General features: G+C 52.5%; 2 protein-coding genes across 4 annotated transcripts in view; both read left to right on the top strand.

The window, feature by feature from the left end:
• The window catches only part of KLK9 (kallikrein related peptidase 9), a 7451-nt gene extending 195 nt beyond the window's left edge, over nt 1-7256 (top strand). Inside the window, exons 2-6 of the mRNA XM_008072163.2 lie at nt 170-326; nt 3275-3540; nt 5757-5893; nt 6312-6494; nt 7209-7256. Of these exons, the coding sequence (XP_008070354.2) occupies nt 170-326; nt 3275-3540; nt 5757-5893; nt 6312-6494; nt 7209-7256 (791 nt within the window). The remainder of the gene's footprint in view (nt 1-169; nt 327-3274; nt 3541-5756; nt 5894-6311; nt 6495-7208) is intronic.
• A 561-nt stretch (nt 7257-7817) lies between these two features.
• KLK8 (kallikrein related peptidase 8) lies at nt 7818-14058 on the top strand. 3 transcript variants are annotated; one of them, XM_008072153.1, is made up of 6 exons: nt 7824-7985; nt 8344-8421; nt 8921-9080; nt 9475-9737; nt 12247-12380; nt 13853-14058. In XM_008072153.1, the coding sequence occupies exons 1-6, from the start codon at nt 7826-7828 to the stop codon at nt 14006-14008; spliced, it is 951 nt and encodes a 316-aa protein (XP_008070344.1). In that variant the 5' UTR covers nt 7824-7825; the 3' UTR covers nt 14009-14058. The 3 variants fall into 3 exon arrangements, with proteins under 3 accessions (XP_008070345.1, XP_008070344.1, XP_021561667.1); XM_008072154.1 differs by lacking the exon at nt 8921-9080 and having other exon boundaries at nt 7818-7985; XM_021705992.1 differs by lacking the exons at nt 8921-9080; nt 9475-9737.
• The last annotated feature ends 777 nt before the right edge of the window (nt 14059-14835 follow it).

Here is a 14835-nt window from a genome sequence, read left to right as displayed (position 1 = left end):
CCCACCCCGTCCCTCCGACGCCCCCTCCCCTTCCTCACCCCGCCGGTGTCCTCCACCCCGGCCGGCCACCATCTGGCTCTGTCCCCCGCCCTCTGGGCATCTCAGCATCCCCTCCCGGCAGTCCAACCTGCTCCTCCTTGACCCCCTGTTCCCTCACCCTCGTCCCCAGGGCACAGCTGGGCTGATACCCGCACCATCGGGGGCAAGGAATGTGCCCCCAACTCCCAGCCTTGGCAGGCCGGCCTCTTCCACCTCCCCCGGCTCTTCTGTGGGGCGACCCTCATCAGTGACCACTGGCTGCTCACAGCAGCCCATTGCCGCAAGCCGTGAGTGACCCCGGCTGGCCACGTGGGGGGACGGAGGGGGCGGTGGGGGTCGGAGGAGGGGGGCTGCGAGTGGGAAGCGCGAAGCCTCCCTCTCCGACACAAAAAGCTTGACTCTCAGAAGGACAAAGGGTGGCCCCCAAGTCCTAAAATTCTAGGGTCCTAAAATATCTGGTTCTAAGAGTCTCAGACTGAAAACTTAGACTCTCAGAATCTTAGACCGATCCAGAGGACTCCAGAATCGTTGAATCCTAAAACCTTGAATTCATGAAAGTCTACAGTGGCCTCAGAAAATCCTAGAACTATGGATTCAAAGACTATTAGAGTTTTAGCAGTCTGGATCAGCAGCACTGCCCCCCGGAACTATAACGCCAGGCACGTAAAAGTTTAAGTTTTCCAAGTGGACACATTAATGACATAAAAATAAATGGGTTAAATTAATTTTAATAAAAGATTTGGCTTGACATACTCCAGATATTATTATTCCAGTATGTAACTGATTTTTAAATAATTAGGAATGATATATTTCACCTTTTGTTGGAACTAAGCCTTTTAAATTCAGCATGTATTTGACACAAATGGTAGATTTCAATTTGGACTACCTACATTTCAAGTGTTCAATTAGGAATTATAAATTTCACTTTTTTTGGGAACTAAGCCTTTTAAATTCAGCATGTATTTTATACAAATGGTATGTTTCAATTTGGATTACCTACATTTCAAGTGTTCAACAGCTGAACTGGCTAGCGTGATCCTAGAATCTTAAGTTCAGAGTTTTCTAGGTGCATTGAATATTGAAGCTCATGGTTCTAGATATTTGCTTCACAGTAGACTACTGCGATCCAGAGAATTCTAGAGTCGTGAATTATTTGAATCTGACTCACATGTTTCTAAAATTGTAGCTTTATAGAATTCTAGAATGATGAAATTCTAGTCGTCTTGTTCCAGAACATTAGAATTCTAGGTTGTTTCAGTCTTAGATTTTATTCAAATAATTTTAAAATCCTGAACTTTTTCATCCAGAGGACTCTAGAATGTTAGAATCTTGGATTCATAAAGGTCTGGAACTTGAATCTCACAGAATTCAAGAATCACAGATAATAGGGTGTCAGAATCTCAGAAGCCTAGAATCTTGGATTTTGAGCATTCTTCTATACCAGAATCTACCTGAAGCAGGAATCCTATCTGCATTACCTCGGAAAAGTGACCATTCATACAGTTCCCATTTTCTTTTCTTTTTTAAAATTTTATTTATTTTTTTGAGTTGGGGTCTCACACTGTCGCCCAGGCTGGAGTCACGACTCACCACATTCTCGACCTCTTGGACTTGGGAGATCCTCCCGCCTCAGCCTCCCAATTAGCTGAGGCCGCAGACACGCACCACCAAGCCTGGCTAATTTTTTGTAGAGACAAGGTTTCGTTATGTTGCCCAGACTAGTCTTGAGCTCCTGGGATCAAGTGATTCTCCAGCTTCAGCTTCCCAAAGTGCTGAAGTTACAGGTGTGAGCCACTGCACCCGACCTTTTTCCATTTTCTTCCCTCCAGGAATAAGGCATAGATACTGATAAGAGATGCTATGTGGACTGGGTGTGGAGGCTCATGCCTATAATCCCAGCACTTTGGGAGGCCAAGGTGAGAGAGTTGCTTGAGCCCACGGTTTCGAGACCAGCCTGTGCAACTTGGTGAGACTTCAATAAATCAAAAATTTAGCCAGGCATGGTGGCATGTGCCTGTAGTTCCAGGTACTTGGAAGGCTGAATTGGAAGCATCACCTGAACCCAGCTGGTGGAGGCTGCAGTGGCCAGGAGCATGCCACTGCACTCTGGCCTGGGCGACAGAGTGAGATTCCAACTCAAAAATAAAGAAAGAAAGAAAAGAAAAAGAGAGATGCCATGTGATATTCCTTTAGAGCAATGTAAAGAGAGAGAGAGAGAGAGAGAGAGAGAGAGAGAGAGAGAGAGAGAGAGATGCTGTGTGGGAATTTCCCATCATGCATTGCTCCATGATGGGCCCTCTTTTAACTCAGGTCTGTACATCAGGCTGGAAAAACAATGTTCAAGTTTTATCCCAGAGACAAAGTGGGAGAGATACAGAGACACAGAGGTGGAAGAGCTTCAGAGGCAGGGATGGGTCAGAGGATGAGGAGGTGTGGGGGTGGGGGCTACCTTCCCAGACCCGGAGCCAGACAAAGAGAATGACAGAGAGAGAGAAAGACAGGGAGAGACAGAGAGAGACAGAGAGAGACAAAAACCTCATCCTCCCCAAATCTTGAAATCTCAGCCATTAGCCTGCTGCCTGTCAGAGTCAGAGGCTGGGACATAGACATGTAGACCCCCAAAGGGCCCCAGCTGTCTGGGGCATGGACCAGGAGCACAAATGGGCCGAGGCTTAAAGTTTGACCTCAGGAAGGAATGCATTGAAGGCCAAGGGATATGACAGGCAGGAAGAGCCCAAGGCTACAGATGACCCCCAATTTGGGGATTTTCTGCCCCCCATCCCCCTCCACACACATCCACACACACACACATCAAGCAGACACACAGAGACACTCCCACAAAAGCCAGCAGACCTGTGGGGGTGGGAGGTGGGGCTGTTGTAGAGTGGTAGGTGGGGCCTCCGTGTGCTCACCCCGTTCCAGGGGACACTGGTCACCACCAAGGCTCCAGGTGGGTAGGCAGGAAGTTGACTCACTCCGCCTGGAGCTGGGAGGGGGATGTTCGATTCTGGAGGAAGGCTGGACGGAAAGTCAGAGTGGGCAGCTGGGACCCAGAGACGGTATGTGTCATGCCGAAAATCACACAATACCCTGGGTCAGACATAAATGATGGGGGTCCACAGACAGTGTGTGACTTGCAGGGCATCACACAGCATCCTGTCCGATGAAAACAAGGACTGGGGTGGGGAAGACCCCTGCCTGTGCCCAGCTTGACCTCTGAGGCCTGTCCCAGCAGGTTTCTGTGGGTCCGCCTTGGGGAGCACCACCTCTGGAAATGGGAGGGACCGGAACAGCTGTTCCGGGTGACGGACTTCTTCCCCCACCCTGGGTTCAACAAGGACCTCAGTGCCAATGACCACAACGATGACATCATGCTGATTCGCTTGCCCAGGGAGGCACAGCTGGGTCCTGCTGTGCAGCCCCTCAACCTCAGCCAAAACTGCGTCATCCCAGGCACAGAGTGCCTCATCTCAGGCTGGGGGGCTGTGTCCAGCCCCAAGGGTACGGCCTTGCCCAAGACACACCCAGGGTCTGGCTCCCCCCACTCTCTCTCTCTGCCTTTTCACCTCTCCCTCTCTCTCCTCTCTTTCCATCAGTTTATCTGTCTGACCATCTATTTGCCTATCAATGTATTTCATCACATCTAAGATGCTAGATTTTTTTTTTTGAGTTGGTGTCTCACTCTGTCACCCAGGCTGGAGTGCAATGGCATGCTCATGGCCACCGCAGCCTCGACCTGCTGTGCTCAGGTGATCCTACCACCTCAGCCTTCCAAGTAGCTGGAACCACAGGTATGTGCCACCATGCCCAGCCAATTTTTTGATTTATTGTAGAGAGAAGGTCTCGCTATGTTGCACAGGCTGGTCTCAAACCCCTGGGCTCAGGCAATCCAAAGTGCTGGGATTATAGGCATGAGCCACTTCACCCGGGTTTTTTTTTTTGTTTGGAGCTGGTATCTCACTCTGTTGCCCAGGCTGGAGTGTAGTGGCACGATCATGGCCACCACAGTCTCAATCTCCTAGGCTCAGGCAATCTTTCCACCTCAGTCTTCCAAGTAGCTGTGACTACAGGTGCACACCACCACGGTCAGCTAATTTTTTGATTTCTTGTAGAGTCGAGATCTTGCTATGTTGCCCAGGCTGTTCTTGAACTCCCAGGCTCAAGTGATCCTCCCACCTTGGCCTCCCAAAGTGCTGAGATTACAGATATGAGCTACCATGCCTGGTCTAAAATGCTAGAAATTCTAAGATGCACCAATATTTTATGAACTGCTAAGAATGGGGGAAAAAAGGGGGGTCCCATTGATGCTATGACACCATTTACTGGAAGACATCTTGATTTCAGAGATGTTAAAATATGAAAATATGTGCATCTTAGAATCTAAATAAGGCCTGTGTCTCTCAGAGTCACCAATCAATGACCCATCAGTCAAATTTGACTTTTTCCCATGTATGAGTTTTCAAAGTGTCTTGAAAACCAGTCTGAATTTGCTGCTGCCAATATTTAAAACCTGGTAGATTTCACATAAAAGCCAAGTTTCTGGAATTGCTTGAAAAATTGAAGGAACTCACCCACATTCCCAAAACAGCAAGCCCTGGACATAGTCAGCAGAGACTGCCCCAGACAAGATGAGTCCACTCACTCTAGTCACCCCAAGGGTTGGATGGTCTCCCTGCACATTCCCCTCCCCCCTTCTGTTTACCCAACAAGCCCCTTGATGCATCTGATCTCCACCTATACCTTACATAGATGCATAGGTGTATATCTGTATCCATATCTATTCTAATTGGCAATGCTATATCCACCTCTCTCTCCATCTGGTCTCTCCATGTCTCAGTCTCTATCAGTGATGATATTCTTGTAAATATCTCTCCCCCTTTGTGTCACTGATGTTTCTGAGTCTGTTTCTCCCCATTTCTTCTTTTTTTTTGAGTTGTAGTCTCACTCTTCACCCATGCCGGAGTGCAGTGGCACGCTCACAGCCACCACAGCCTCAAACTGCTGGGCTTAGGTGATCCTTCCGCCTCAGCCTTCCAAGTAGCTGGAACTACAGATGCGCACCATCATGCCCAGCTACTTTTTGTCATTTATTGTAGAGACAAGGTCTCACCAAGTTGCCCATGCTGGTCTTGAACCCCTGGGCTCAGGCAATCCCCCCGCCTCAGCCTCCCAAAGTGCTGGGATTATGGGCTGAGCCACCGCGCCCAGCCCCCATTTCTTTTTTAAAATTCATTTTTTATTTTTTATAGAGACGGGGTCTTGCTATGTTGCCTAGGCTGGCCTCAAACTCCTGGCTTCAAGTGATCCTCCCGCCTTGAACTCCCAAAGTGCTGGGATTGCAGGTGTGAGCCACCACACCTGGCCTGTTTCTCCTTATTTTTTTGTTGTCGCCTCAGAAAATCTCTTTCCCCTTTAGCGGTATCTCTCTTCCTCCATGGATTCTGTTTTTCTCTGAGTTATACAGGTATCTTCTCTTGCCCCTTGCCTCTCTTCATCTTTCTGTTTTTCTCTCTCTCCTTTGGACCCTATCTCCAGCTGTTTTCTGTCATGTGCTATGATTCTGTCTCTGTCACTGTCTCTTGTCTCTACCTTTGAGAGTCCCATGGTGTGGCTCCCTGAGTCCTCCTTTGGAAAGGGTGCAGGGAGCATTCGGGGAGGCGGGGTGCTGAGTGCCATGGGACAGCTGCTAACTCTCGATGGATGTCCTTTCTCAACAGCACGGTATCCACTCACGCTGCAGTGTGCCAACATCAGCATCCTGGAGCCCACTCTCTGTCACCGGGCATATCCGGGCCACATCTCAGATAGCATGCTCTGTGCAGGCCTCTGGGAGGGGGGCCGAGGCTCCTGCCAGGTGAGACCCCGTCCTGGGGAAGATGAGGTCATCTTGCCCTGTTTCCTAGAACTTAAAGGAGGAGAGGGCTGCAGCCCTAGACTTGCTGGGTCAAAGCAAGGAGGAGACTGGGATATCCGGGTCCTGGGAGGGAATGGCCAGGACCCAGACGCCTGAGTATAAAAGAGAATTGAGGCTGAGGGCCCGGAGTCCTAGATCTAAAGAAGGAGGGGATAGGGGTCCGGACCTTGAAGCTTAGGGGGAGTTGGGGTCCCTGAGCTCTTACTCCTGGGTCTGAGGGAGGGGAGACTGGAGAAGTGAGCTCCTGAGTGTTGGGGGAGGAAGGGGCTGGGAGCCTTCCTGGGAGGGAGGGAGTGGCACTTGTAATTGTCCCGAATAGAGAGGCCTAACAGTCCCTCTGCTCTTCTCTCTCGTGTAGGGTGACTCTGGGGGTCCCCTGGTTTGCAATGGAACCCTGGCGGGCGTGGTATCTGGGGGTGCCGAGCCTTGTTCCAGACCCGGACGCCCTGCCGTCTATACCAACACATGCTACTACCTGGACTGGATCCAGGAAACCATGGAGGAAAACAGCCTTCACGCCTCGGACGTCCAAGAGAGGAGGGTGGGCACGGGGCAGGAGGTTACGGCAGAGCTCCAGCCTCAGTGGTCTCCGTCCTTGACTTCCAGCGGCCCTTGTAAATAGAGACACCCCTTTGGACAGTGAGACTCCGCCCCCTCAGGCTCCGCCCCTCGTATCGACGACGCTATGGCCACGCCCCCTCGAGGGCAAGAGGGACACGCCCCCCCGTCGCGGCTGCGTCTCTATGACGACACCTGGAACTGGCACGATCATCCTGGAACAGCACGACCTTGTAGCTCCGCCCCTCGGAACTTTGCCCAGCGGGACTTCCCCGCCCGGCTTCACCCCCTGTGGCTCCGCCTCCTCCGTCAGAGAGTCCCTCCCGTGACGTCAGGAGTGCGGTAGCTCCGCCCACATGGGACTCGGGCAGAGTCAGCCTCCGCCCCTCGTGGCCCCGCCCTGGGCGCGGCCCGGGTTTAAATCCTGGCGGGGACCTGACTGGGAGAAGTTGGGCGAGGGTCTTGACTTCTTTAGAGTGGATAGATGATTTTATAATAAATGCGGAGATCTGTGCCTTCCTTCTGCCTGCGTTGTGAGATGGGGGAGGGACACGGATGAGTCCCTAGTAAGTGCTGCTGAGGTCTCTCTCCATCAGCCCTATTGCAGCAAGGCCCTTGGGTGCTGCTTGGGCTGGTCCCGACGCCTCCAGGGGGAGGGAAAACCAGGTCACGGACCCTCCCAAACCTGCCTTCCCAGATCTCGGACCTCTCAGGGGGCAGTGGGTGGGGCCTGATCCACCCTTAGGTGTCTGAACCAAGATGACCTTCCGTTCCGGGTTACTGGCAGCAGCCCCATCCTCCCACAAAATCAGGCTCCAAGCCCCTTCTTCCAAAATTACTTAAGACTTTAGCCCACAGACTCCTCCCCCAATACTAGCAATACTAGCCCCCTCCTCCCTTAAACCCAGGACTCCACTCCAGCCCCTCCTCCCTCAGACTCAGGAGTCCAGGCCCCAGCCCCTCCTCCCTCAGACCAGATCAGACCCCAGTCCTTACTCCCTCAGACCCAGGAGTCCAGGTCCCAGCCTCTCCTCTCTCAGACCCAGAGTCCAGGCCTCTCAGCCCCTCCTCCCTCAGACCCAGGAGTCCAGGCCCCCAGCCCCTCCTTCTTCAGACCCAGGAGTCCAAGCCCCAGCCCCTCCTCCCTCAGACCCAGAGTCCAGGCCCCCAGCCAACTCTTTCGGTTTCAGACCCTGGAGTCTCAGCCCAAGACCCCTTTTCTACCGTGCCTCGGGAGTCTGAGATTCCAACCCTCAAGATTTTGCGTTCAGCCCTCTGCCTCTCTTCGCTCTCACCCGGGATTCCTGTTCCCAGATGATCCCCAGGCTCAGGTACCGGAGGAGGAGGAGCAGGAGGCGGGGATTCCCAGTTAAAAGGCTCCAGATTTGTGTACCAGGCAGCGAGAACCGAAGTCCTGGGCCCTCCTCCACTGGGTCCGAATCAGTAGATGACCCTGCCCCCTGGATTCTGGAAGGTGAGGTGCAGAGATACTCAAAGGCATCCGGGCCCGGGACCCTCCTTCTACAGGAGCCAGGACTCCCTTCTCCCTTAAGACGCAGCCCTCCGCATCCAGCTTCCCCTCCCCCAGACTTAGGAATCCCAGCTCCCGGCCCCGGTGACCCAGAAGCCCGCGACCCTGCCTCCCTCCTCCCTCTGAATGTAGAGTCCAGTCCCCACGCTTGCTGAGCTCCAGGAATCGGGGGCCCCAGCTCCCTCCTCCTACAGAACTCAGAGCCGCTCCGGACGCTGGGCTCCTTCCCCAGTCCCCAAATCCGGCTGGGATTCCAGGCTCCTCCTTCCCGTCTCTTGGCCCCGCCCTCTCCCTCTCCCAGACCTCGCCATGGGACGCCCCCCACCTGGTGCAGCCTGGACCTGGATTCTCCTGCTCTTGACGTGGGCAGCTTGGGCAGGTAGGGGGGCGGGGAGCCCTCGGTGTGGGGGTGGTCCCAAGGCAGCAGCGGCGCTGGAGGCCGTTGGGAATGCCTTGGTGGCGATGTGGGTGCGCGTGGCTGCGTGCGTGGGGATGTGAGGGGTGTGGCAGGGCCTGGGGGTCTCAGTGGGCTTTCCTGAGGTTGGGTGGGGGCAAGGGGCAGTAGGAGCTTCGGTGGTGCTGCAAATCATCTGGGTGCACAGGGCCTTCCGGGGCTGCTTGGTGAACGGGCAGATACACGTGGGCGTATTTGGGGCGCATAGACTCAGGCACGTGCCAGCATGCGCGGAGGTGTGACTCGTGTATGGTGACGTGTGGACTCCGATGAGTGTACGTGTGTATCCGTGTGAGTGCCAGGGCTTCCTGCAAGAAGTTGCATGCGGAGAACTTGCCATGAGTCCATTCCAACCCACGGTGGACATCCTGGCCCTGGCATAGCACCCTGGGGTGGCACTCCAGCCCTCTCCCTCCCGCTGCAGGACGCCCCAGGGCACAGGAGTCCAAGCTGCTGGAGGGCCAGGAGTGTGAGCCCCATTCGCAGCCTTGGCAGACAGCCTTGTTCCAGGGCCAGCAGCTGCTCTGTGGGGGTGTTCTTGTAGGTGCCAAATGGGTCCTCACGGCTGCCCACTGTAAAAAACCGTGAGTGGATGGTGGGGGCTGAGGTCGGCTGGGGCTAGAGGACAGAGTGAGGCTGGGGTCTTGACTCAGGAGGGAGAGAGCTGAGGACTGGACTCCTGATCTGAAGAGGGAAGGAGGGAGGAGGGATTGGAGGCCTGGACTTCCTGATCTGAGGGAAGAGGGTCCGGGGGCCTGGACTTCTGGTCTGAGGGAGGACGGGGGCTGGAGGTCTGGACTCGCCATCTGAGGGAGGAGGGGCTGGAGGCCTGGACTTCCTGATCTGAGGGAAGAGGGGCTGGGGACCTGGACTCCTGGTCTGAGGGAGAAGAGGCTGGGACCTGGACTCCTGGTCTGAGGGAGGAGGGGCTGGGGCATGTACTCCTGCCTGGGTCCCCAACGGCCCCCACCATTACAGGAAGTACACAGTGCGCCTGGGAGACCACAGCCTGCAGAAAAAGGATGGACCAGAGCAAGAGATATCTGTGGCCCGCTCCATCCCACACCCCTGCTACAACAGCAACGACAGTGACAACCACAACCATGATCTGATGCTACTACAGCTACGTGACCGGGCATCCCTAGGGTCCAAAGTGAAGCCCATCAGCCTGGCGGATCACTGCCCCCAAGTTGGCCAGATGTGCACCATCTCAGGCTGGGGCACTGTCACCAGTCCCCGAGGTAGTGGGGTTGGCCACTCCTGGGAGGAAGAGAAGAAACTGGTTGCCCCAGTGGACCCCAAGTCATTGGGAAAATGTGGTCCCTTAGGAGGAGAACAGAAGGGAAAGTAATTGTAACATTGAGATTCACAGAGGGCCCATGCTGGAAACCTCAAAGGCCAGATTATTAACAGGATGAGAGAAAGAGCAAGCCACAGATTGTTAAGCAGGCCCCTCCAAAACCCCTCCTTTATGGTGGGGAGCACCATCCTACAAGACCTTTTGTTGTGTAGGATTTTGTATAATCCTCTTAACAGACTTGGGATAGGTGGACTCTTCAGAGGCCTAGGAAAAGTTCCTAAGTATCTTTATTTTTATTTATTTTTATTTATTTTTTGAGTCAGGGTCACTCTGTTACCTATTATGGTGATCCTTTAGCCTCAGTCTCCCAAGGAGACTACACCTGGCTAATTTTTTTTTTGTAGAGATGAGATCCTGCTGTGTTGCCCAGGCTGGTCTCAAACTCCTGGCCTTAAGCTATCCTAAAGTGCATGAGCCACCACACCCAGACTCCTTTTCCCTCTTGAACCCATGAAACCTGGGCCCTGGCCCCCTCTTCCCTCAGGCCCAGGAGTCCAGGCTCTTCCTTCTCCAAGAACTAGAAGTCTAGGTCCCCAGGGCCTTTCTCACCATGGACCTAAAAGTCTGGATCTCCACTGAAGCTGTCCCTTTGGGACTCTGAAATCCAGACAGCCCCTCACTCTCTTTCACAGTGAAAACCTGAGGCTCAGCTCAAGCAGGCACTGGGCTTCTCCGGGAAGTGGCAATGCCAGAACTCGGATTCCTGCCTGTCTCACTCCTCCCTCAAAGAAGCTGGCGGGATGCTGTAGAAACACACCTGCTCACACATCCAGTAGATCAGTTCAAACCATGGCCTTTCCCTTTTCCCTGGACAAGTAAATCTCTTTTCAGCTCTTGGCCTCACTTTCCTCATCTGCAAAAAGAGACTCGTCATCCAATAGATTTTTGAGCTCCTAAAGAGTTCAGGGTGCATTTATTTTTTTCATTGCATGTTCTTTTTTTTTTTTTTGAGTTGGAGTCTCACTCTGTCACCCAGACTGGAGTGCAGTGGCCACTCCCGGCCACTGCAGCCTCGACCTGCTGGGCCCCGGCGATCCTTCCGCCTCAGCCTTCCCAGTAGCCGGAATTACAGACATGCGCTACCACGCCCAGCTGATTTTTTGATTTATTGTAGAGATGAGGTCTCGCTGCCCAGGCGGGTCTCGAACCCACGGGCTCAGGCAATCTACTCACCTCAGCCTCCCAAAGGCGCGGGATTACAGGCTGAGCCACCGAGCCCAGCTCATTGTATGTTCTTAGTGCTCAGGATGGTGCCTGGTACACAGTAAGTGCTCAATAAGTGTTAAATGGATACGTGGGCAGATGAGTAACGAAATGGACGAGTGTCTCCCTCCTTCCAAGCGTGGTCATGAGGATTACATGAGATTGTGAGCATGTCGCTTCTAGCATACAGAGATGCCAGTCAACCCCTTCAAGTCTCTTCCTTAAAGGAGGTTAATAAGGAAGGTTCATTCCACCTTCAGTCATTCCTTCAACATTTATTTATTGAGCACCTACTATGCCCCAAGAGCTGTCATAGGTACTGGGGATAAGTCATGAGCACATTATACAAAATCCCTGTCCTGTGGAGTTGCACACTAGGTGGGGGAAATGGACAATGAACAGATTCATGTAAAATATTAGGTAGAGTTGAGAGCTGTCATAAAATATAGGGAGTGATGGAGAGGCGATGTTTATTTTTTTTATTTTTTTTATTTTTCTGAGTCGGGGTCTCATTCTGTCTCCTAGGCTGGGGTGCAGTGGCATGATCATAGCTCACCGCAGCCTCAGCCTCCTGAGCTCAGGCAATCCTTCTGCCTCAGCCTCCTGAGTAGCTGGTACTATAGGCATGCACCACCATGCCTAGCTAATTTTTTGTAAAGACTAGGTCTCACTATGTTGCCCAGGCTGGTCTCAAACTCCTTGCCTCAAGCAATTCTCCTGCTTCAGCCTCCCAAAGTGCTGGGATTACAGGCATGAGGCACCGCGCCCAGCCCATGAGGGGTGGTATTTTAATTAGAGTAGTCAGGAAAGGCATCTAGGAGAGGGTGACACTTAGAAGAAGTAGGATTTAGCAGAGATTGAGGACCTGGTGGTCTGAGGACAGGGAGACTGGAGAGAGGTCAAAGTTGTCACAAGGGGACGCCTCTAAGTCACCCCCCCCCCCTTGATTTAAAAGTAACTCAGGGCAAGGAAAAAATGTAAGCTCCAAGGACCACTCTCTAGCTGGAGAAAACCAAATCACTGCCAATAACAGCTTCCTTTACTGTGGTGATAAGTGACATCACCTGTGTGATGTGTCAGGAAACTGTCCCATGCAGCTATGGCTGGACAGAGAGGACTTTAGATCTGGACAGGGAGAAAGGCAAAGGATTGCTCTCTCATGGAACTTACAACCTCTCCTTCCTCAGAGAATTTTCCTGACACCCTCAACTGTGCAGAAATAAGAATCTTCCCCCAGAAGAAGTGTGAGGACGCCTACCCAGGACAGGTCTCGGATGGCATGCTCTGTGCAGGCAACAGCAATGGCGCAGACACATGCCAGGTGAACGACTTCTGAAGTCCCCTTCCTCCTTCAAACCCTTCTAGAGGCTCAAGCCCCTGATGGGGAGGAGTAGGGGGACTCCAAACTGTCAGTAGCCACAGAAATCACCCCTGAGCAGGAACCAGGCTCAGAAAAGGCCAAACTCTCCCTGAAGGTCACACAGCACAGGGATAAGAAGCATTGAATGGTCGCTGTCATTTTCTTGGAAACACTGGCCTGTAGGATGGGGTGTGGAGAGGGAGGTCCTGGAGGGGGAAGAGAGATGTCTATGAAGGAGTCTCAGGATGGAGGTTAGGCAACCCTCTGCTCCCATTCCCGGTGTTTCTTCCTGTAACTTGTGCTGATTCGACCGCTGGCCAAGTAGTCGACCATTTTTCTTGAGACCTTGCTAGGTTGCCAGGGCTGACTGCCTTCTCCTACGATTGGCTCTTTAGCAGCAATGCTGTCTTCGCTATTGGCTGGGGAATGGCGCCCTTGACTCCTGTGCCTCCTCTGTGAATCCAATCCCCTTCTCTTGGGATGTGTCATAGATATAACTCACTTTCCTAAGGCCGCAACTCCAGGCTGTTGTCCTTGGGGCTCCCCCTGGCTTTGTCCCCTTCATGGAAGCCCCACCCCTTTGCTAATTGATTGGTCCCTGAAGATAATGCTTTCTTCCTCATTGGACAAGGGTGGAGTGATGTCAGCAATACTGCCATGAAAGCCAATGGCTCTGGACTGTTCCATAGAGACAGTAGTCTCCTCCACAACTGTTGTCCCCTAGGGATCTGGTGTGTGTGTGTGTGTGTGTGTGTGTGTGTGTGTCCCCACAAGAATTTTCTTCCTGTGTTTGGTAATTGGACTCAATTATCCCTCCACTGTTGTCCAAGAATGGAGGAAATATCAGTCTTTCCCTGTAATCCCACTCTGTTTTCTCTGGATTGGACCCTAGAGACCTCATTCTCTTCCCTTATTGTTCAGGATTTTAAAAAAGAAATTTTGCATCGGAGTCTCACTCTGTCACCAGGCTGTAGTGCAGTGCGGCCATCATAGCTCACCACAGCCTCAAACTTCTAGGTTCAGGAAACCCTTCTACCTCAGCCTCCCTAGTAGCTGGGATTACAGATGCACACCACCACACCCAGCCATTTTTAAAAATTTTTCGTACAGATGAAATCTGGCTATGTTTCCCAGGCTGGTCTCAAACTCTTGAGCCCAAGTGATCCTTGTACCTCAGCCTCCCAAAGTGCTAGGATTATAGGCATGAGCCACTGCACCTTGGTCAGGATTTTGATCATTGCCCTTAGACATCCTTTCTCTCTGTACATGGAAAGCCCAACCCCACTCCTGATTGGTCTCAGGACAATGCTCTTATCCCCATTGGCTAGAGGAGACCAGTCACACTAAAGAACTGTTATTAAACGCTGGACACAGCAGGAAAAAGAACTTTGTGGGCATCTTAGCTGAAACCTCTTTCTCATTCTCCCCTCCAGGGTGATTCTGGGGGCCCGCTGGTATGTGATGGTGTACTCCAAGGCATCACATCCTGGGGCTCAGACCCTTGTGGGTGGCCCGAGAGACCTGGCGTCTACACCAACATCTGCCGCTACCTAGACTGGATCAAGAAGACCATGGGTAGCAAGGGCTGATCCTAGAATGACCCCTGGATCTTCCTCAATAAACTCACAACTCTAGCTGGCTTCTCCCTTGTCTGTGTTTTGTTCCTCCTTGTGTGGAGGGGTGGATGCGGGTGGAGGGGATGCCCCCTGCTGGCAGGCTTGGTAGAGATCTGGAGAGCTGAGACCCCATAGCCACTCTGACCATCACTACTGCTACCTGAAGTCACCTCTCTTTTTTTCTGGAAGGATCTGGGTGAGTACGAGACTTATTTCAGGAAAAAGAAGACATGCAAGGATTTGCAAACATCTGGTCTGTGAAAGACAGGTTTGAAAGGATTTTTGTTTAGTTTTTCTGAACAGCTAAAGGGATCTCACTTTATCACTCAGGTTGGAGTGCAGTGGGACCCTCACAGCTCACCACAGTTTCAACTTCCTAGGCCCAGGCAATCCTTCTGCCTCAGTCTCCCAAGTAGCTGGGATTACAGGCATGCACCACCCCACCCCTCGTAGGAAGATATTTGCTCTTTTTTATTTTATTTTATTTTTGAGTTGGAGTCCCACTCCGTCGCCCAGGCTGGAGTGCAGTGGCACGCTTACAGCCACCGCAGACTCGACCTGCTGGGCTCAGGTGATCCTTCCGCCTCAGCCTTCCAAGTGGCTGGAAAGACAGGCATGCGCCACCATGCCCGGCTATTTTTATTTATTTATTTATTGTAGAGACAAGGTCTCGCCAAGTCACCCAAGCTGATCTCGAACCCATGGGCTCAGTCAATTCTGTCGCCTCTGCCTCCCAAAGTGCTGGGCTAACAGGCGTGAGCCACCACACCAGGCTTACTCCTTAAAAAAAAAAAAAAGAA

The sequence above is a fragment of the Carlito syrichta genome, unplaced genomic scaffold (genome assembly GCF_000164805.1).
Source record: "Carlito syrichta isolate Samal-C Ts95f unplaced genomic scaffold, Tarsius_syrichta-2.0.1 Scaffold314869, whole genome shotgun sequence".
Lineage (NCBI taxonomy): Eukaryota > Metazoa > Chordata > Mammalia > Primates > Tarsiidae > Carlito > Carlito syrichta.
This window is presented reverse-complemented; position numbering and strand designations above follow the sequence as displayed.